The sequence below is a fragment of the Centrocercus urophasianus genome, unplaced genomic scaffold (assembly GCF_019232065.1).
Source record: "Centrocercus urophasianus isolate 14NV4802_14NV808 unplaced genomic scaffold, USGS_Curo_1.0 seq_20, whole genome shotgun sequence".
In the NCBI taxonomy this organism is placed as follows: domain Eukaryota; kingdom Metazoa; phylum Chordata; class Aves; order Galliformes; family Phasianidae; genus Centrocercus; species Centrocercus urophasianus.
Window position 1 is genome coordinate 13,144,059 of NW_024884756.1, and position 23,603 is coordinate 13,167,661.

Below are 23,603 nucleotides of genomic sequence, written 5' to 3' on the forward strand. Positions count from 1 at the left end.
CAGAAGCTTTTTTTTCTAAGGGGAAAAGCTGGGAAGGTTCAGAGGTGATCACGTCAATGTCTACAAATACTTGAAGGAAGTGTGTAATATGGGATGGAGGTGGGCTTTTTTCACTGGGACATGACAAGAAGCCATGGATATGTGCTGAAATGCAGGAGGTTCCCTCTGAACATCAGGTAGACACTGAAGTTTACTGAGTGCTGGCACAGGTTGCCCAGAGAGGTTATGAAGTCTCAGTCCTTGGAAGTATTCAGTAGCCTTTTAGTCATGGTCCTGGGGAATCAGCAGTAGGCGACCCTGTTTGAGTAGAGGGTTGAATAAGCTGACCTCAACCATTCTGTTGTTCTCTGAAAAGTGGGAAAAGCCGGTTTCCCAGAAGTAGAGAGATACATTTTTCACATTTTGGACAAAACTAATTGTTTCATGCTATATGATGTCCTGTGTAGCAGTAAGAGCTGGGGGAAAAGGCAAAGAAAGAAGAGGGATGTTTGGAATTAGCTTCCCAGTTAACTGTTGTACATAATGAAGCACAGTTTTCCTGGGAAAGACTAAGCATCTTCCTGCAGATGGGAAGTAACAAATAAATGAACTTATTCTGCTTTGCTTGCACGCATGACTTTTATCTATTAAGCTCTTGTTATCTCTGACCACGAGTTCTTCTCTTCTCTTCACTTGCTCTGAGTGGGTTGAGGAACAAGGAGCTATGTGAGGCTTAGCTGTGTACCAATGATAAGCCCACAACACTTAAATACTTGTAAATTTTGATCAAATGTGGGAGGCTCTGGAGAGGTTTGTAGACGCACTTCTGCGCTGAAGTTCATAAACAGCAGCTGTCTATCTCTTTCCCTTCCTTCTTATCCTTAATAGACGGCAGGGGAAAGATCTCTTTTCTAAGAGCTCTTGGTAAGGGACAGTGTGACTTTGAGATGCAGTTAAAACGTGACTGCTGCTTTCCACTTTTCCTTCAGAAGCCATCATCTGTGTTGGACTTGGTCTTCTAATAGCAAAAAGCTTGTGAGTGGTGCATAGATTTTGGGGAAAAAAGAAGCAAAACAAACCTGCATTCATGGGAGCTATTGAGGCTGAGAAAACAGGTCTGTCTGCTTTTGAAATGATTGGTGGACACTGAGTGGTCTTCCTAAATTTTTCTCCTCCCTTTTCAGTTAAAGTAAAAATCGCAATCTTGTGTGTCCTTGTTTTCTTGTGTGTTGTATCATCATCATAATTCAAGCATTTCAGGTGAACCGTTGTCTCAGACAGTCTCAGGCGCAATCCCCCAAACCACCCTACTGTTTCACGTGCGTTTCCATGCTTATTAATGTGATAGAAATGCCGTGACAGGGAGCTAGAGGAAATGCCGTATTGAGTTGGGAAGGGAGAAGGCAGTATGTGGAGAAAGGGCCTGCCACCTTAGCATGGTGAGCTTCTCACTGTGGAAGAGGGTGCTGTACTCTCTAACAGTAAGTGAGCTTTAGAAGAGAGGAGTGCCTTTTTTCTCCCTCTTGCTTTCCGTGGATTTAGATTATTCTTGGTTACTTTGAGGCGAAAATACAATTTAAAAAAAAAAAAAAAAAAAAAAAAAAGTTTGAGAATGATAAAAAGTTAATTCTGCAAACACAAATTCAGTGTTCATAAGTGGAATATTGCTGCACGTTGTTTGTGCTTTATGGATCTTAATGAATTTGTCAGGAAATCCAAAGCTGTAGTTAAAAATCACTTTGAATTGGGGCAGAGGATGATTCTGCTAGCTTATGCACTCATCTAACTTTTGCCTTCGAGTGCTGAGTACATATACAGTTGTTCTAGTAAAAGATAAACAGAAAACTCTTTAGTGATATTCTGATTGATATAGGCTAAATATAGGACTAATAAAGATGTCTTGAGGTTTGGGGAACATGCAGAATTTAAGATGTTAGTATGATGCTTTGAGGCAAAAGGAACTTCTGCCTTAGTTAAAACCCTGGAGTAAAGAGAATCATTTGCTAAACAAGCGATTTCCTTTCTACCTGAGGTGAGATTATAGTTGGAAAAACAAACACTGGATACGTGCTTCTAGTTCTTCAATATTGCTTATATACATCTAATTATTCAAGTAAGACTTTACTGAAATAATTTGAAATTAAACATTAAACACATTTCTTCTTGTGTGCATCTTATGATCTCTGTATCCTCCATGTCACTTCAGTGAGGTATGGACTTAGCTGTTTACCTGTTGTTGTTTAACTGCTAGTTTTTCTAAGCACTGTAAACTTTTTCAGTGATATTTTCCTCCTTCCTTCTGTTCTGCCTGGCAAGTAAGAAAAATCGGTTAATGACCTCTTAAAAGCATACAATGAAACAAAAAATAAACCCCTAACCTAGAAACAGTAAGCTTAATTTGAGCAAATTCACCCCTGCCGTAGCACATATGTTGCATGCTTAATGTTGAAACGCAAGCAGAATATCTTTTACTGCACATTTAACTTGGAACTAGAGCAGGAGATTAACTGTCATACTGATGAAATCTAAACTTGAGATTTTTGGAGTTATTTTTTCCAGTGTTAAAGTATAGGGTAAAATAACTATAAGCTGAGTTCTAGTTTAAAAAATAATTTAAAAAGTCTTGAAATTGAAGACCAGCATGTTGTGGAGTTGTTCTCCTAGTTTTAGTTTGCAGTATGTTAAAATAAACAAGTTCTTAGTGTAAATGTATTACCAAGCATTATTTAAACAGGCTTACTTTTGTCTGTAACTCCATGTAAACTCAGCAAGGTTTAAAGCCAATGAAGGCTCAAGACCTAAGTGCAAGTATACATATATTCAGTACACCTGAAGTTGTCTTTTGAAGAAGGAATTTAAGTAGTGATTGAAGTCATGCATACTGCTGCTAAAACAGTGACCTTTTCCCAGTAGAGGTGGAGAGAAAACACCATGTTTTGTGGTCTTAGACCTCTGTATGTCCTTTATGTTTTTATATAACATGACTGTAAAAGCAATCCTGTCTAAATGGGAATTCTGCTGAAAAGCAGTATTTATGCTGTGTTAATTTCCAACAAGGTCACCTCCCCCATTGTTTTTGTGGCTGCAGCAGCACTGTGAGGCAGACGTATCAGCCATCCCAGGGATTTACACTTGTACATGTCACTTGAGAAATGACTTAGGCAGCAGTTCTGCTTGCCATTTATATGTGTGTTTATTGACCATTTGGCAACATGGCTCATATCACTGATACTAAAAGGATTTAGCAGTGAAGGGGAGGTTTTGGGAGTGGCTCTCATGGGGAAATATGGATGAGTGGTTCTACTTGGGCAGTTAAGAATAGAATAAGTCACTGTGAGTTTTGAAGAATCCAGTAGTTACTCTGTCATTTAAGTGATCAAAATAGATAGTTCTTTCTGCTGCTCCCCCGAAACAACATGTGCTGTATCAGCAATGCTGCGGCCTTGGTCTTAAAACTAACTACAAGGTCAAAATGAAATAATTTAAAATGCTTGACTGTCCTGTGCTTTCAAAAATTCTAATTCTTTCTTCCATCCAGACCTCTCTTTATGATTTATAGCTGGCTAAAAACAATTCTTTGTTTTACATCTTCTGTCTGTTTTTTTTGTTTAAATTTGAACTGACTTTGTTAAAATGTAACACAGTATAAGAACTCCTGATCTCCGAATCCTCATGTAGGTGTAGTGCGAATTGAAAAGTAATTGATGGTAGAATAGTAAATCCTTGGAATTGTTTATATTCTAGCATTTTTAAAAGCATTTTAGGGAGTAATAATGGATTATGAACTTTGAGATAAACAGAGAGATTGGTTGTACTGGCGCAGGTGGATGAGAGGTCCCCAGCTGATTGCTGCTTTCTCTTGGCTGTTGCTGCAGGTACCTGTGTTCAGTACTATGAAGTGCTCTTGCTGGGATGAGCCTCTCAGTAGCTGCATTGCACAGGTGCACAGTGAAATGGGGTGGAAAATTGTGCTGCCTGATGTTAGCGAAGAGCAAAACCAAATGTGCTGTCAACCTTTGTACAGCAATAAAAGTTTATGGTTGAATTGCTGAGCAGCTTTTTAAACTGCAAGCCAAAGTCTCTCAAAATGTGTGATAACTTCAGAAAATCTTTTGTTGATTTTTAAATCAAGAAAATCATCCATGCGTTTTTAAATGCATGGATGCATAGCATCGCTGTTAGAAATATTTTAAACCTCAGGTTTTGGTAATAATTTATTTCTGTAGATGGAAGCAACCAAGAAAGAGTACTGTAGAATTCTAGATGTGTTTTGCATTGAAACAATTTGAAGTGGCACTTTTTTTTTTTCTTTTAATATAATGCTATTCTGATTTAACCTTTCTATGTTCTGTGACACCGTTCTTACGATAAATAAGAATTTTGGTTCCCTGTAGACTAATTAAAAATGTGTTTTAAGGTAGTTGAGTTCCCAAATAGAGTTTCAAGTCAGTATTATTTCTGCTCATGTGAATTTACTGGTTCCTTTTATTGTCAAACATTATATTTCTGTGAGGGCAGCTGATTGTCTTACCTAGTTGATGTTTCTTTCCAGTGCATAGTATGGGCACAGATGTGAGGGAGTAAAAGCTGTTAAGTAATAATACAGGTGGCAGAGGAAATAGTGTTTTGCAGTTGGTACGAATGTTAGTAGCTCACTGAGAAGTGGAAAAAAATAGTTCTATGGTTTTGAGTAGTCTAGTTTTAGTAAAGTGTCCTGGCTACTTATTGCTAATTCTTCTAAACCCGTGCGCATAGTGTGAAACTCTATTTGAAGGATTTGTTTTCAGTACTTTCTTCATGCTCTTGTATTTGTCGTATGTCTGTTGGTTGCACTCAGTTGTGAACTGTTGTTGAATGTGTCTTGTCCAAGACAGTGACTTTAAATAAGTATGGTAAAGTACCTGGTAATAATGTGCCAGGTTACTTAAAATAAACAGAATAGAGATAGACCATGTGTGCATATATAAAATATATGCCTTTAATATGTTATTTTGGAGGCAGTGGCATTAGTGTTTCTAAGCGTCAGACATGTAAAGTAACACTTTCTAAAAAATAATAGTCTTCATCATTGCTGACAAAAAGTTGTGGAATTATAGGTGGGTGAGTTTCAGTTGTGTTCAAGTGTGGTAGCTTCAAAATGAAATCCACTAAAGCTCATCTGGAGTGTGTTTAACTGTAATTTGGTGTGTCTTGCCCCCTCAGGAGGAACAGGCTGCTAAAGTGAAAGCTGAGAAGATTAGAGTGGCGTTAGAGAAGATTAAAGAGGCACAAGTGAAAAAGGTAAATTATTTATGCTGTTTTATGAGGTTTTTTTTTTTTTTTTTTTTTTTTTTTTTTTTTTTTTTACACTTTTTCACCTGGAAAATGCAGGCATAATACTTCTCATTAGTGTCTATTACCATTGCTATACCTTAAAGAAAACAGGAATGCTGTAGTGACCAGATCTGATCTAGAGTGATAATGTACCTTTTCATCTGGACGCCAGTCAAAAAATCCTAGCATATCTAATACAAATATTTTAATTTTGAAGCGTTCCAGTAATTTTGTCTTCTACATTTAGCGTTTATAAATCAAAACCTGAAAAAATGTCCTGAGTTGGAAGATGGGAATTAAAACTTGGTAGTACTAGTGTATTACAACTACTGCGTTTTAACTTTTGCAACTGAGCAAGAAGTAAAAAGGAAGCAAGGAGCATAATGAGTAGCAAGAAAAATCTATTGACTTCAGATTTTTTTATTAGTTGTAAAAATAAGTGCATTTTTCTTTCTGGGCAGTGACCTCTTTAAAGTGGACTCTGAAAAGCCACTGTGTTTTAAAAGTATATTTGTTGTGTACTAATGCTTAATGTCTCCAGGAAAATAAGACAGTATAGGTGTGCTGTATATATGATAACGCTAGAAAATAGAACGTTAGAAAATAGATAAAATAACATTAGAAAATAGAGAAAAATCAGGCAGAAAGCTTGACTTGCAAATCTGAAGAAATATGTTCTGTTTAAGTTGGTATAATTCTTGATCTATGCTTGTACCACCTACATATTTTTCTCTTTGTGAGAAAATTGTCACTCAGATGTTTATGGGTTTTTACATTTTGAGGAGAATGTTGAATGATCTGAATATTTTGTTATTTAACAAAATCTTAGAAAAAGGCCTTAAAAAGTACATTTTTACTTGAAATTTAGAAAATGTGGTAAGTTGAACCTCTTTGTGTTTTTCTGATTTTCTGCTCAATAGTTGGTGATCAGAGTCCACATGTCTGATGACAGCTCAAAAACAATGATGGTGGATGAGAGGCAGACAGTGAGACAAGTATTAGACAATCTGATGGACAAATCACATTGTGGTTATAGTTTAGACTGGTCGTTGGTGGAAACCATCTCTGAATTGCAGATGGGTAAGTAATTTATTTATAAACATTTATAATTCTTATCTGTTGATGTGGTACTTATACATATCAATGTCTTCAGAGTAATTTAAATTCTTAACTTCATAGTATTTAATATCCAGGGCTAGTAATCTTCTTTCATCATTGTGAATTTGTTTGCCAGACTGTAATTCTGCATGAACTTCACTACGCATTGTTTCAAATGGATGTGGGAATGTTTTCTTCCTTGGTATTAAAACGATGTCTAAATTTGAAGGCTTGATAGAGGAATTGTAGTAATGTCTATTGACTGAGCCTCTTGGTTTTGATGTGTTCTTCATGTAAGAGTGAGACGAGGAATAAAAAAAAAAATCTCACCATACAAAAAAGCCTGTTAGAGGGTAACTCATTACCCTGTGTTGTTCCTCTGCTATCTTAAATCTTAGTTCATTCCCTACAAATGGCATTTTGTTGCATTCACTCTTAGTATTCTTAATTACTGAGGATTTTGAGTTGTCCTATGTCATCTCAGGCTCCTTTAGTAAGAGCTCCTTGATCTGGATATGGTGAGTGCCATATGCTCTCTGTAAAAATGTGGTGTAATTGATTTGGAGAGGAATATGTTTGGTTTTAACAGGCCAATTATATGTTAAGCAAGTCCCAAAGAATTCTGAAAATTTTTTTGCCTGAGTGACAATATGGCCTATGTGAAAGGGGAAATAATTGCTGAGAGCAAGGTGTTACATGAGAATTGTTTAGAGAAGAGTGTTGGTCAGTGATTTCCCAAAGACTTAGGATAAGAATTTTCAGATATTTCTCTACCACTTCAGTAAATTTTCATCTTTTTAAAAATTCCCCACTTCCTTTTTGCTGATTTTTCATTGTCCCATACTGGTGATAACCATCTCAACACAGAGGCATAATCCATTTTCCAAATTCTTCTACCATACTCCTACTAACTATGGTTATTCTACCTTTCAGAAACATTTTGTTTTCCCTCTAAGCACTGTTTATGACTTTTTTTTGACACTTTGAGTGAGATGGCAACTGGGGATGTAGACACAAAATTAATGCTGAAAAAGCCGCCTAAGAAATTCCTCTAAGAGCTCTGTTAACCAGAGTATATATAAATGTGATTGGTTTTTTTATTTGTTCTTACAACATGTCAGATATTGTTATTTGAATTTGTTGTATTCACGTGGGATAGTTAGCTTTGTCAAGTTCAACAAATGGGTTATTCAGGCTTGTTATACAGATGGTTACGTAAGCCTGAACAGAGAGAAGTGAGAATAGTGTGTGTGTGTGTGTGTGTAAAATTAAGCTGGGCACTTGCAAACGTTCACTAAATTCTTTCTAGTTTGTGTTGTAAATTTCTTCTTCATTTTAGTAGGTCTTGAAGTGTATTTTTTTCCATACGTGCCTCATTTCCCTGGTGAAATTACAGTGTAGCTTATTTCACAGAAAGTGACAGATTAAAATGTTTGCTCTTTTATTATTGCTGCAGAAAGGATCTTTGAAGATCATGAAAATTTAGTTGAAAATCTTCTCAATTGGACGAGAGACAGTCAAAACAAGCTAATGTTTGTGGAACGTATAGAGAAATACGCACTTTTTAAGAATCCCCAGGTAAGCCTGAGGCATATGTTGAGTGTATGTATGTGTATGTCTGATGGCAATTTCATAATGCTTTTGTTAGCATTCATTTTAATATTTCTATTTTGATACTTGTGTCCATATAAAAATGCCAGGCAACCTTACATCTCAGTGCCACATACATCCATGCTGTGACTGATACAAGATCAGATGTCTAACAGGAAAACCCGAGCCGCAGCTGTTTCGTAATGTATTCATGAGCAATTTTTAATAGTGATAAAGGCAGACAGTTTCACAGCAATTGCACTTAGTGCTGTTCACAAAAATAAGTATATAAGCAAGGTATAGGCAGGTATTGCTGAGAGTATTGCTGCTCCACTGTGTTCTTTGTTTACTGACAAGATGAACATTCTGAAGAGGATATCCACACACTGTGGTCAAGTGACACGAGAGGCAGACTTGCATTTCCCTGTTGGGACTTGCCTCTATTCATCCATGTTCCCTGTTTAGGAAACAAAAGGGTCCTCTTCTCTCTTGGGAACTGATTATTGAGGGATGATAATGGAGATTTCAAAATGTTAACTACATATTTGATATCCAGCAGCAGTTCATTACCAAGGAGGCAGCTCTTTGAAGAATTTGGAGCTGAAAAGTTTTGTATATACTATAATTTGATCTCTTCTAACTCTTAGTAACGACTTGCCACTTGAGGTCATGGATTATTTTTATATTGATATGGCATTTATGTGGTAACTTCTTGGATCTGGACTCCCTGTTTACCTAGCAAGCTGAGTAGCAATTTTGCATGGACATCCTTTTGTACACTGTAAATTTACTTTCAAGCGAAAACTGAAAATTGGGTCTTACTCCAGTGCTTTGTTAGGAAGCTGCAAAACTCTGCAAAAAAAAAATTGTTTTAAGACTGTGTTGATAAACATTTACTACATTACATGTAATATGCACTGCCAAGAGCACAAGACACCAGCGTAAAACCAATTTTTAAATACACATATTTCACCTTTATTTGAAGGCTTGATCTGGAACTTATGAATATTGTTTTCTTTTTTTTCCAGTAAGAGCTAGAGGTTGGGAAGAAGATTTTCATCGTCTTTATCCTTTCCAAGCTGAAGAAAAGCATAGGAGTAGTTCTTAAATAAGATAGAGTACCTGTTGCTTAAAAGCTCCTTCTAATAAGACAAGGAGTATGTAGTAGTTTTGTAAATATTTTTTTTCAGAGAAACTATCAGCACAAGGTGAAAAGACGTGCATTTCTTCTGCGTGTGCTTCTGTCAACACACCAGTAATGTCAAGATTTAACACGTTTTCAGATCCTGTGGCATTTTCAAGTTCACACTACTTTTGTTTCTGGATATGTTACACCAGTCAGCTTGTTGTATGGAAAGCCAGGAAAATATTATTATGAGACTATTGCTTTAGGATAAGAGTTGGGACTGATTGGCACTTCTGGAAGAGGTGGTTGTTTATTAAGTTCCATGTATGATGTAGCCATCTGATAGTTTCATCTGGATTACAAAGTTTTGTTTAATTAGAGTATCATTCTTAACACCTTGTTTCTTACTCCTATAGAAAGGCAAATGAGAAATGTTATTTGGCTTTATTTCAGAATGCCTATAGAAATCCTGACCTCTCTCTTGTTACAGAACTATCTCCTGGGGAAAAAAGAAACCTCTGAGATGGCAGACAGAAATAAAGAGGTGCTGCTAGAGGTGAGACTGCCAAAACAAAAAGAACATCAGCATTTGAAACTAAACTCTAAAACTTTGTGGTTGTTGAATCTAATGGATGGATCTGAATGGGAAAATGGAATATGTTACATTTGAGGAAAAATAACTATTTTAATGTCACTGTATTTCATATAAAATAGGTTACTTTGAATGTGTCTTTATTTTCTTTGGCAACCAAAATGAGGTTACCTGTAGTGGTGGTTAAACAGTTGAAATCTGGAGAACTACTGCTTATCTGTTGACCTGCGATGACAGAATTTTTTTGAGCACCCTCCGAATTGTTACTCAGTACGAAATTCTGTAGTGTTGGTTCAGTGACTAGTTCCATGTTAGAATCTTGAGTTTTGTTAGTAAGCAAAGTAGTTAAAAACAATTTCAGTTACACTTTAAAATAAACCACTAAAAATTAGATTTAAAAAGTGAGTGACAGAAAGGGAAGTTATGTAATGTGTTCAATATTAAACAATTCACAGAACTAAGGACAACAAAACAGGAAGCGTGGAGCAAAGAGATCAAACAAGTTGTAGCATTCATAAGCTGAAAACAGAATAATTTTGAGACGTTTTTGTAGAGACATACCTATGCTGAAGTGTGATCGCTTCCACTTGATCATATTGCACAGAGAAAAACCTTTCCTTAATAAGTGTGCATTCCTTAGATGCGGAATTTCAGTCTCAATAAAAAGCAAAACAAAACACTGCATGCTGTACGTTCTCTTTGTGTCACTTTTCAAACCACTGTTTTTTATCTCCAGGAATGTTTCTGTGGAAGTTCTGTAACTGTGCCAGAAATTGAAGGAGTTCTGTGGCTGAAAGAGGATGGTAAGAAGTCTTGGAAGAAACGTTACTTTCTTCTACGAGCTTCAGGAATCTACTATGTTCCTAAGGGGAAGGCAAAGGTATGCTATTTTAAAGCAATTTACCTGTCTTTTTTATTGCTGAGAAATCATTCGGGTACAAGACTCAGCTTTATTAGCTGTGTGCCCTGCCCAGAGCCTTTAATTAAAAGTGCAGCTTTGTTGTGCAAGTGAATTGTAGATGTACTATAAATTACTGTGGTAACACTTGATATGAATTGTCTAACCCCGTATTTAAAAATGCAAGACAACGGGGGTCTGTTTTTTGAGTGAGTTTGGGCTTAGGTGGTCAGAAACACCCAAGATTCACTAAGATTAATTAACAGCAAATGTAAAAGTTCCCAGTCAAATCAGTCCTATTTAATCCATTCTGATAGCAATGCTGAGTAATTATTAGCAGTCTGCTGTAATTGGTTGTCAAGAGGCAAAATACAAATGAACACACAATAGACAGAATTTGAAAAGGAATATCCTGATTAAAAAGGTCTGATGGAAGAGTTTATGCATGGCTGTATTCCCTTGCTGTACTGGTAGTGTTAGAATCAGATTGAAACTAATGATAGTATCATATTAGTACTGAATCTTAACACTAAAGTGGTTTGATATTTTTTTTTCTTTTTTTTTTCTTTTTCAGTGTTTGTGGTTTTCTTACGTAGCTGTTTTGTAAATTAGTATTTTTGTACTCAATAGGTCTCGCGGGATCTCGTGTGCTTTCTACAGCTAGATCATGTCAACGTTTACTACGGACAGGACTATCGGAACAAATACAAAGCTCCCACAGACTACTGCTTAGTGCTGAAGGTAGGAGAATAGTTGTTGCCTGTTCTCTGTGCTCCTCATGACTTTGTAAATATTTACATATTGCTCTGAATTGCCAGACTGACAATTCCTACTCTATTTAATCGTTCTATTTAATTGTTATCAAGTATTACACCAAAATCTTTGGCAGCTGCCTTACAGGAATGCAGATTTACTGGATTTAATGCTCTTTGAAACACTAATGTCAGGGTTTTCCTGTCCTCCGAGAGCATATGTTCAGAGTAGTGCACAAATTGGTATTAGTGTCAAGCCCACCCATATTGCCCAACTTGGGGAGACAGGGATGCTGTAAGGGAAGAAACTTCTTAGTATTAAGACAAATAAAAGTACAAGTAGAAAAAAACGTTATGAAATCAGTGACCTAATCTTAAACTGTAGAGTTATTAATTAATGCTTTTGGTTGATTTAGATTGCATCAATTTCATAGAATCATAGTGTGGTTTGAGTTGGAATGGACCTTTAAGCTCATCTGGCTCCAACCCCCCTGCTATAGGCAGGGACACCTTCCTCTAGACCAGGTTGCTCACAGCCCCATCCAGCCTGGCCTTGAATGCTTCCAGGGAGGGGGCATTCACAACCTCTCTGTGCAACCTGTTCCAATGTCTCACCACCCTCACAGTAAAGAATTTCTTCCTGATACCTAGTCTAAATCTACCTTCTTTCAGTTTAAAGCCATCTCCCTCCTGTCACTACTTGCCCCTACAAAGAAAAAACAAACAAACAAACGAAAAAAACCAACAAAACAAAAACCTTCCTTAACTCTCACACATTGTTCAAAATAGTGTTAGTTCCTGCAAGTTATCAAGAGTAGTCAGCATGGGTTCACAAGGGGGAGGTCGTGCTTGACCAACCTGGTAGCCTTCTATGATGCTGTCTCTGGCTGGGTGGATAGGGGGAGAGCAGTGGATGTAGTCTACCTTGATTTCAGCAAGGCATTTGATACTGTCCCCCACGACATCCTTATAACAAAGCTGAGGAAGTGTGGGATAGATGAGTGGACAGTGAGGTGGGTTGAGAACTGGCTGATTGGCAGAGCACAGAGGGTCGTTGTTGGTGGTGCAGAGTCTGGTTGGAGGCCTGTAAGCAGTGGTGTTCCTCAGGGGTCTGTGCTGGGTCCGGTCTTGTTCAGCATCTTCATCAATGACCTTGATGAGGGGATAATGGCCACCCTCAGCAAGTTTGCTGATGATACGAAATTGGGAGGATTGGCTGACACGCCTGAAGGCTGTGTTGCCATTCAGCAAGACCTGGACAGGCTGGAGAGCTGGGCAGAAAAAAAACAGATGAGGTTTAACAAAAGCAAGTGTAGAGTCTTGCATCTGGGGAGGAATAATTCCATGCACCAGTACAGGTTGGGGGATGAGCTGCTGGAGGGGAGCTCTGCGGAAAGGGACCTGGGTGTCCTGGTGGATGACAGGCTGGCCATGAGCCAGCAGTGTGCCCTTGTGGCCAAAAAGGCCAATGGCTTACTGGGGTGCATTAAAAAGAGCATGTCCAGCAGGTCAAGGGAGGTGATCCTCCCCCTCTACTCTGCCCTGGTAAGACCTCATCTGGAGTACTGCGTCCAGTTCTGGGCTCCCCAGTACAAAAAAGACAAGGATCTCTTGGAAAGAGTCCAGCAGAGGGCCACAAAGATGGTGAAGGGCCTGGAGCATCTCTCCTATGAGGAAAGGCTGAGTGAACTGGGTCTGTTCAGCCTTGAGAAAAGAAGACTGAGAGGGGACCTGATCCAGGTCTACAAATATCTAAGGTGTGGGGGGCAGAATGGCGAGGCCAGACTGTTTTCAGTGGTGAGTGGAGACAGGACAAGGGGAAACGGCCAGAAACTGCAGCATAGGAAGTTCCGCACAAATGTGCGCAAGAACTTCTTTACAGTGAGGTGACGGAGCACTGGAACAGGCTGCCCAGGGAGGTGGTGGAGTCTCCTTCTCTGGAGATGTTCAAGACCTGCCTGGATGCCGACCTGTGCGACCTACTGTAGGGAACCTGCTTTGGCAGGGGGGTTGGACTCGATGATCTCTGGAGGTCCCTTCCAACCCCTACAATTCTGTGATTCTGTGAAGATAGCTAGCTACAAAGCTGTTTAAAATATTTTCACAGTATGTTTGTAGCAAGTAAAGTATTTTCATGAATTTGAAAATGGCGCAAGTAACAAGATAGTTACAGTTCGACTTAAATTTTCTTTCTAACTTTATATCATCTTGTGTCATGTGGTGCTGGGTACAGACATCAGTACATTAAAATGGTTGTTGTGCCTGGAGTGTGTGGCTGCCAGTCTGTGATGTGAAGAAAACATGTTGCCCTTCTTTTAACAGAGGGCATAATGTTTGGGCCCACTGACAGGTAGACATTGAGTGTCAAGTTTGGGACATGAGATTAAGGAGGAAGGCATAAAATTAAAATTGGAAATATTTTCTTTGTTCTTATAAGTCACTGGAATAGTTAATTGAATGCAATTAAATGCAAAAATACCACTGTTTGTAGGTATAATTATTAGTTACTTGTGTAAAACTGATTTCTTATGTTTGTATGCCACTTTCTATCTGTATCATTTTTATGGATGAATTATTTTTTTCAAGTGTATTGATCACAGAATCACAGAATCACCTGGGTTGGAAGGGACCTCAAGGATCATGTAGTTCCAACCCCCCTGCCTAGCACCCAGAATAAACCAAAGTTTTATCTCAATAGATTTTTAAAAAGTAATTTATTACTGTTGTAAGCATAAGGGAAGACATGAGAATATTGAAGTTAAATTTTTAACATTAGTTAAAAATTAGAAGAAGAGTGTCCTCCACGGAACTGTATGTCGGCGTGAGGGAAAGATTGAAATACTATTTGTCTCCCTGCAGTGGTGGTTAGTCCATAGGGGGGCAGTAAAGGAGAAAACTCTGTGCACTTTGGCTGTCTTTTGCTTGCAATGTTTTTACAAGCTGAGACTGTTCTGACCACTTGGTTTGAGAGTAGAAACATGTATGAAGAGCCTCAGGGTACAGAAGGCTCTGTAGGTAGATAAAAGGTGCAGAACTAAAATACTGAAAGACTCACCCTTTCCTAGTGTTTCATACCTGAAGTCAGTGCTCACTGACACGCTGCCAATCTCTGTGTAAAACAGTTCCCCTACCTCCTGAAATGCTTTCAAATATTTGTAAGTGAACTCAAAACATGTACTACCATTCAAGAGCAGTAAATTTGTCTTTATAAAACTTAGCAGTTAAATAGCTTTCCTTACCTTCCTACCCATTTAAATAATGGTAATTGTTAATGTTTTTATGCAGCATCCTCAGATCCAGAAGAAATCCCAGTATATCAAGTATCTTTGCTGTGATGATGTAAGAACTCTACACCAATGGATCAATGGCATCCGCATTGCTAAGGTAACATCCTCCAGCCAGTCTTCCATTGTTGTCATGGTCTGTATGAAACTATTTGCAGTTATTTGGCAAAACACGTGCTGAATCCACACGAAACATTTCTTCTATTTCTGGTAACCTTAGTTGTCAAATGACAAAATTGGTATCTTGGCTTAATGTTAGCCAGCTCCCTTTTGGGTTTCACATAATTGTTTTCTAATATCTCCAGCTTGTGTTAGGCCCACTTCTTGCATTATCTAGCTGGTTTGATGCTGTCTGTTCTAGCTTAAACAATTTTTAATTTTTTTTTAGCAATTCATTAAGTAAAATGCAAAAGTTTGTGGGGAGGAAGCTGCCACTGCTGTTAAGTAAAGCAAAATGAAATTTGCACTGAATTAATTCTGTGTGAAATCCTTCACAGAGAGCATGCTTTTTTGTCTCTGGGTGTTTCTCCTTTTTCTGAGGGGGGAAAAAGGTGGAACAAAGAAGCTAAAGTTGAAGATCAACAGACCGAAAAGGGTACACAGCCTATATAGTAGTTAGCCTATAGAGTAGTTAAATTTGTTTGTCATTTCACTTAGTATGGGAAGCAACTGTATATGAACTATCAAGATGCACTAAAGAGAACAGAATCGGCATATGACTGGACTTCCTTGTCTAGCTCCAGTATCAAGTCAGGCTCCAGCTCATCTAGTTTGCCAGGTAATTATGTGACTTGTCTCTTAATTGAAAGATTTAATTACTTCTTTTTTGTTACCAAATACTTGGAGACTGTAAGTGAAGCTATTTGAGGGGGGAATGGACTATTAATCTAAAAATGTGTTTTACGTTACTTGCCGTGGCGCATTTTCAGAACTTATAGTACTTTGTCATGAGCCTCCAGAAGAGTTTGTTTTTCTGATACTGATAAGAGGAAGCTTCCTTTCAAATTTGTGATGCCTCTATCTTCATGTATTTGAAAAAAATAATTTAAAAAAATCCAGCTCTATGCTTTAATGATGCAAGTGGCTTTTGCTGACTGACATTTTTTAAACTGGTAATTGGGAAAGAATCACTGCCCAAAGAGAAACTTCCAGACAGTCTCGTCCCAGATTCAAAATGGGGATTCTGCTTCTGGGGCAAATTTTGTGTGCCTGCAGGAATATGCTCTGTTATTCTGTTTTGTCGTCTAGACAGCAGTCTTCAGTGGGCTGGCTGTGAGTGGGAACATACAGAGTAGTTTGTGGGAACAGTGTCATTTGTTGGAATTAAATGTTTCACAAGCATGACCAGTAAATGTCACATAGAGTTCCATTGTAAGCATGGTGGCTTCACTCTTATGTTCAGAAACATATGCTGTTTCTTCACTTTCTTTTAAACAGAATCTCAATCAAATCATTCTAATCAATCTGACAGTGGAGTTTCTGACACCCAGCCAACTGGACATGTCCGTTCCCAAAGTATTGTCAGCTCCATGTTCTCTGAGGCCTGGAAGCGAGGCACGCAACTGGAGGAATCCAGCAAGGTAACAAGAAGATTTTAGTTTGAGAATCAACACACAACAGAATGCACAAGACAGAGCATTACCTCTTCCACCTCTGTCTGAAGTGGGGATGGATTTTTTTTCATCTTTTTTACTCTGTGTTATTTACATACACTGCCATGTAATGCGTTTGGTTTTTTTTCCCCAGGAATCACTTTTTCAGGGAATTCACTCATAGAACTTTCTGTTCTTGTTTTTATTAGTGTGCACAGAAGCCTTTTGGTCTTTGAAGGCATGCAAGAGCCCTTCACAATAATCTTATTAATTAGCGTTGTATAAAGAACAAATAAAAAGATCAGCTGTTAGAAGCTAACAAATGAAATTAATTCGCTAAGATTTTCTTCTGTTAACTGGCCACATCTTTCCACTGTAAATTCCACGGACAACTGAGACCTGAAGGCAGGTACGCCTGTATAAGGCGCACTCTAGTAGTTTGGGTTCCAACGTTTGGTATTATATTGTGTGGAAATGAAGGCGGTAGACACAAGTACTGTTAAGCAGCAGTATTAAAATCAACTGCGTTTGAGGTTAAAGACTTGATATCTCCTGTTGCTGATAGAAAGTTACAAAAGACACTAATCCATTTACTCCTGGGGCCTGTGGTGATTTGGTTAGTGTTATGTCTAGTAGTTGACTGGTGTAGTGAATGCCTTCACAGACAGCAGAACCGTCCTTTCATCTGGTTGGTTGTCAGGCTCAAAGGAATTTCCTGAACAGCCATAATACTGGTATTAAGTGCAGCAGTTATGTACGTTGCGGGAAGGTACCTTCACTCATGCAGTTTTGAATCTTTCTCAGACTGTAGGTTCAAGCCAGAGAAGCAGGTTTTTTAAAAGAAAACCATGGGTCACTACACCTGATGCTGGTGCATCAGATGAATAACTAGAAATAAGACACAACGTTAATTACATGTACAAATGAAAAAGTACAGGTGGCGCAATGTGAAAAATGACTTGGGTGTTTTCTTTGAGACTTGGAAATTTTCTGTAGTGTCTGCAGGCTTGGAAATTATCTCAATGTAATAGCAAATAGTACACAGCCCAGGAACATAGCTTGCTAAACTCTGACCCGGATTTTTCTGCCGCATGTGTGCAAAACCTGCTGCATGTTCATCAGCACATGGCTTGTGTATGTGTACAGGATGCATCATTTGTGCAGGGGCTGGGTGGATCAAAAAGACAGGGCATGCGAGTCTGTCTAGCATGTTATCCAACAGAGATGGAAGAGTACTGCTATGAGACTGTAATGTCAGTGTTTTCTGAGGTTTTGGTTTTCATGCGAGATCTTGCTTCTTGCTTCTATGAAATTTTGGAGAAAAATTGAATTTTAGCACCTTGGACCACCGCTGTTCTTATCCAGTCCATAGTGCCAATGGCAATTGCTCATTTAAATAAACCCCAATAATTTTTGTTATCTGATTAAAGCATTTTTACAAATAAAATATTCAGACTATTCCCTATTAAGAGCCATCCATGTTTCAAGCTTTCATCAATTCTAATTCCTTTATTTGTACAAATTTACTTCAAGGTGTATTTCTCTTCCTCACACATAGCACAGGTGAAGGGATCAAAGTAAAACATCCAAAGAATTCAAATGAAGTTAACCTTGTAAAATTATTGAAAACCTTGAAACCATGCTAAGAAAATCCCGAGTAAATTGGTCACAAATTTAACTTAAGTAAAACTACAGTATTTTTTTTTTAACCTGTGCAGGTCTGGCCCAAGGAAGGGTTAACAACAGAAAATATTTAACTGTTACGAGAAAGGAAACAACAGTATTGATACAATTGTATTTGACGTGAAAAAGCACCTGCAATTGTAGATACTGAGCCGTGCTGGTTTAGGGAGATCAGTCTCCAAACAGTATCTTCAGAGTTAGTAATTCTCCAGTGCTTTAGCTTTTGGTGACAGAGCTTGCTTAAGAAATATATAAGGCAGGTTGTTGCAAGTGTCAAAATTAATGGAGGCTTGGCTTGTTCAGTGTGTCCTTTCCACTTCTGCAACTGTCTCTTCCCCATGTCACCCTTTTCTTACCTCCTTCAACAAGCAGGGCAGAACAGAGCACCTCTTGGCCAGCAGGTTGATGACATTGAGGCTGGTCGGGATGTTGCACTGCTTTCTGGTTCTGCCTGCTTTTCCCCCATTTAAAGGTGCCAAGAATTTCACTTCCATTTTTTGAAGTTGAAAATATACTGAGATTTACACCTGTCATGTTTGGCTAAAATTGGCCAACCAGTCCAAATGCAACTGTCACAGGAAGAGATTGCAAACAATTCAAATGCAAAAGCTTGTTTACTTAGGAAAAACAGCTGAAGAAACCTCACAGTTACTGTTTTAAACAGTAGTTACTGTTATTTTTATAGGATTTGGGGGATTTCCAGATAGCCATGGTGATATATGATAAAAATATGAATTGAGATAGTATGCAGTGCAGTAGGTCGTTTTTAAGATACACAGTTATCTGTTTCAAGGTTTTTCTGTAAGCGAAGTCTGATTGAAAATTTTTTCTGATTGTGGAAATGTAATTTGCTTATATGAAAGTGGGAATAGATTGCCATCCTGCAGTACAGTAATCTTTCCCATTGCGTGCTCAATTTGCTCACTGTGAAAATGACTGTCTTCAATGGATGAGGTAAACCTAAGACTTAAGTGGCTGCCTTTCCAAAATGCCAGTCTGTCCAGTTCATATTTTGAAAGACTACTCTGCCTAAAGAACGCTGTGTTCACCCGCACACATTCATCACAGCTGGGCAGTGAAAATCTCACTGTCTTGTTTTTCTTGTTAGATTTTGAAAATGTTATTTCAAATGAGATGCTACACATGGTGTCAAAGTGAGTGCTCTGTGTGTTTACGTGACAAGGCATGAGGAACAGTTCCCTGTTTCAGATTCTCTAAAATCTTGCTGTTCAGAGATAGCTGTTCTTTTATGTCTCAGTCTCCCTATTTGTTTTATGCTGCTTTTATTTTTCCTGTTGCCTTTTGCTGTCTCAGGTATCAAAAGCGAAGCTCAGCACAGCTAAGGTCAGCACACCCGTGGTGCCTTATACAGGGCAGAATTAAGGTCAGGGGCTGCTACTTGAAAATACATTAACTTGAGTGATTGGGAGAATGGTAATTACAGACTAACAATATGCAAGAGATCAAGATTTCCCCTTGCTTGTGTGAACACGTTGATGTAGCTCCCGAACTATGTACACTCTTGCTTTACATGCTTAATATGACAGGTAGAGGCACACCTACGTTAGTTGTAAATTGCTATTTATTGTTTCTTACTCTAACATTTGTGTTATTCCTGTGCATATAGAAACTGTGCACCTGTGTTTAAAACAACTATAAGCAAGTTTATACAGCACAAATGAGCATAACTGGGCTAATTTGTGGCATAATACATACCAGTGAAGTTAGGTACGGAGTGTGCTTAGTTGCCGTGTTGGTGTTATGTTTCTAATGCATGATTTTAAGCTGTACACTGTGAAGATGACAACTTGGCTTGTAGCAAAACCACTTTGTACTAGGTGATTGTAGTTCTGATAAACTTGAATAATGTCATTACCTTTTTAATTTTTAATAAGAATGTAGGTTTACAATTTTAGAGAAACAATTTAACAAGAAGAAAACCCAATAAGTAGACTAAAGCATTGCCTGCTGCTTTTCCATTGCTGTTTCACTTATACAGTTCTCCCCAGTCTTTCTTTTTTCTAATGACATAATAGCTGCATGCCTAGCTTTTCCAAGCTAACTGTCTCTAAGCGTTTCCTTCTGTGGAAATTTTCTTAGGAGACTTTATTACTCCCTCTTTCTGCTCTTTTTTTTTTTTTTTTTTTTCTCTTGACAGCGTTTGATGTCAGAGCATGTGGAATAGAAGGATCTCAGAATCTCCATAGAGCTTGCTCTTCATGTGTTTTAGAGCAGTTCAGGATTTCTGCGCTCTGTAATGCTAAGCAGTATTAAGGCCTAAGCTAACAACACGAAGGCTTGCCAGATGCTCAGGGAGGCCTGGGTATGGTTTAACTCTAGTTTTACTGAGTGAAAAGATGCCTGCAGGCTCTTGCTCTGCATGGTGTCATTTGTTGTGGCCAGGGGCACTCTGGGCAACGTTCAGTCTGGTTCATTATGCTTGCTCACAGGAGGATCAGTGATTCGCACTTGGTACAGCTGCCTGTCCCCCAGAAAAAAAAAAAAAAACTATTTTCTTCCTGCTGTTCAGCATAGATTGAAGTAGACCTGGCCCCGGTGATTCCTGCCACCTTTCCCTACCGGCCTGGCTGGCTGGCCATACTGTACAGTTCAGGCTTGTCAGGGTAAAGGACTATCTCTTGCTGCATTGTTTTCCTAATATTCCTGCATGCTATAATCCTGCCACTTAATTTTTAATGATAGGTTCATTTAGATCTTGACTTCATAATCTCTTTGTCTCCCTCCCTCCCTTCCTCTCTATCTTTTTCTCCCTCTCTACTTTCACTAAAAATCCCTTCTAAATAGGTGCGAATGGAGCCTGCAGGTCGGCCCTTCATCTCTGTTGCACCTCCTGTGTCCCCACAGACAAAAGTGGTGACCCCCTATTCAGCATCACAGCCATCCCCCCCCCCCCCCGCCCCCGGGCCTGCCCCTCCTCCGCCGCCACCTCCGCTCCCCAGCCAGGCCGCCCCATCTGCTGCCTCACCTGCTGCCATGTTTGTTAAGTACAGCACCATCACCAGGCTGCAGAATGCTGCCCAGCACGGTGGGCCTTTTTCCAAGGCCCCTGCTGCTGCACAGCAGCCCCCCCCGGCCCCTCCCTCCTCAGGGAAGGCCCAGGTACGGGTGCCGCCCAATGGAGTCATGCCACCTCCCCCCCCCCCCTCCTCCTCCCCCCACACCGGGCTCAGCCATGGCACAACTGAAGCCGGCACCTGTTGCCCCCTCTGTACCACAGTTCACACCTCCACCACCCCCTCCCAAAATCCATCAGGTTCAACCAAATATAAGTCAGGTGGCTGCTGCTGCCTCACCATTGCCACCACCTCCTCCCCCTGTGCCTGCCCCACCACCACCCCCAGCACCCCCAAAGCCTCTCATGACAGCTGTCCCCCCCCCGCCGAGCAGGGAAGCAGCGTCACCAGGGGTCTCACACATCACCTCCCCTGTGCCAGTTCCCTTGCCTCTTGCAAGTAAGAAACAGCCAAGTGTCACATCTCCCCAGGTGCCTCCGCTGCCCCCGGCCCCTCTGGGCCCCACTCCTCCCCCAACATTTCCAAAGCAGCAGAGTTTTTCTATGAAGCCTCCCCCATCACCTCAGTCCCCAGTGCCGTCAGTAGTGAAGCAGATAGTCAGCCAGTTCCCACCTCCTCCCACCCCACCTGCCACTGAGCCCCAGCCTCTGAAACCCCTTCCTTTGAGTGTGGCTCCCCAGTCACCTCCAGCGGTGAAGGCAAAACCCAAATGGCAGCCTGCCTCTGCTCCCTCACCGGATTTCCCACCTCCTCCACCAGAGAGCAGCTTAGTGTTTCCTCCTCCGCCTCCTTCCCCAGCTACCTCTGCAGGTTCTCCCCCCCCTGACAAATCAGGGTCTCCAGTCAAAAAGACCAGCAAGACATCAAGCCCTGGAGCAAAGAAACCGCCTCCAACACCTCAGCGGAACTCCAGCATCAAGTCCACCAGCTCCACTGAGTACAGTGAGTCCAAGAGACCTTCAGTGGACCGCCTTGTCAGCAAATTTGCACACCCACCAGAGCCATCAGGGTCTCCATCAAAGGAGTCATCACCTCCTGTGGCCCCTCCAAAGCCCGGAAAGCTCAATCTCTCTGGTGTGAGCTTGCCCATCGTCCTTCCGCAGGGAGGGATCCCGGCCAAGGCTCTTGCTCCAGGTGTATCAGGGAAGGAACCTATGGTTGAGTTTCCTTCTCCGCCGTCGGATTCAGACTTTCCACCACCACCACCTGAAATAGATCTTCCTCTCCCCCCCGTTGAGATACCATCTGTGTTTTCAGGCAGCACTTCTCCAAAAGTTGCTGTGGTCAACCCTCAGCCTCAGGCGTGGTCGAAACCATCAGTTAAAAAAGCTCCACCACCCACACGTCCGAAGCGGAACGACAGCACTCGGCTGACACAGGCAGATGTCGCAGAGTCACCGGCAACACCTGGCCCCCAAGTGCCCACTTCACCCAAGTCTAGCCTTAGCGTTCAGCCAGGATTCCTGGCAGACCTCAACCGGACGCTGCAGCGGAAATCCATCACCCGGCACGGCTCCCTCTCCTCTGCCCGGATGTCCAGAGCAGAGCCCACTGCCACCATGGACGACATGGCCTTGCCACCGCCCCCACCGGAGCTTCTGGCCGATCAGCAGAAGACGAGCAGCTTCGGGGGCAGCCACATATCTGGCTATGCAACATTACGGAGGGGGCCACCCCCCGCGCCTCCCAAGAGGGATCAGAACACTAAGTTGTCACGGGACTGGTAGTCGGTCACCCGGGGCCGGTGCTCTCCATGACTTGTGGCTGCTCTGTGACCAGCCAACCCGTGATGTTGTGCACTTGGAGAGAATGTGGGGACGTGGATAATAGCCCTGTCAAAAGAGGTGATCTCAAACTGTAGTCAAGGCTAAAGATAGACATTCCCCCCTCATGGCTAGGCCAAAACAGTTGGGGGCAGGGGGTTGTCAGTATTTTATTGGGGGAGGTGGGTAGAGAGGTGTTGACTTAACATTTTCAATTTCTTTTACCCTTCATATGGATTGGACCAAAATCCCTTTTTCTTACTTTTTCTGCATTTGGGGGGGAAGATAATTTTTTGTAGTGTCTGTCCATGTGAGACATGTTTGTGCATGTATTATAAGTGTAGGTATATAATATATTGTGATATATTTCATTGCAATTATAGAAGATAACCAGAATGTTTTTGTAGATCTGTATTTATTGTTTCAGTCGCTATGTTATTGGGAATCGGACTCTGTAACCAATCTGATTGTAAAGATGAAACTGTCGGGGGCACTTTAAAGAAAGAAGGAGAAAGGAAGAAAGGAAAAAAAAAAAAAAGCAGGGAAAACAAACAAGCAAACAATTTGGCAGTTTGTGATGGGTAAATGGTGCAGGGTTGAGTCTGCTAGTAACTGCACGCTGGTCATTGATTAAAAATGCAAACACAACATACCAAAACATTCTGGTCATAATACTACTGAAAACGAGTATGTTATGAGGAAGAAAATAGATTTTATATATAGTGGGCTGGAGTGAAATATATTTATACTATAAAGAACCTCCCCCTTCCTTGCAAATAGTTTAAAAATATACACTGCTACAAATTAATTTGAAGTTATTTGTCCATGAATAACTAGGAGAAGTACATAATATTCCAATCCATTATGCATCTTGACTTTGTAGTAGGCTTGATCATTT

General features: G+C 40.2%; 1 protein-coding gene across 1 annotated transcript in view; it reads left to right on the forward strand.

Moving 5' to 3' along the window:
* Window positions 1-23,223, forward strand: part of RAPH1 (Ras association (RalGDS/AF-6) and pleckstrin homology domains 1) — an 81,217-nt gene extending 57,994 nt beyond the window's left edge. The window contains 11 exon segments of the mRNA XM_042822084.1: window positions 5,182-5,259; window positions 6,213-6,372; window positions 7,847-7,968; window positions 9,597-9,662; window positions 10,435-10,578; window positions 11,227-11,337; window positions 14,634-14,732; window positions 15,290-15,410; window positions 16,070-16,212; window positions 20,713-21,060; window positions 21,062-23,223. Of these exon segments, the coding sequence (XP_042678018.1) occupies window positions 5,182-5,259; window positions 6,213-6,372; window positions 7,847-7,968; window positions 9,597-9,662; window positions 10,435-10,578; window positions 11,227-11,337; window positions 14,634-14,732; window positions 15,290-15,410; window positions 16,070-16,212; window positions 20,713-21,060; window positions 21,062-22,669 (3,000 nt within the window). The 3' untranslated portion in view covers window positions 22,670-23,223.
* Window positions 23,224-23,603: the final 380 nt, after the last annotated feature.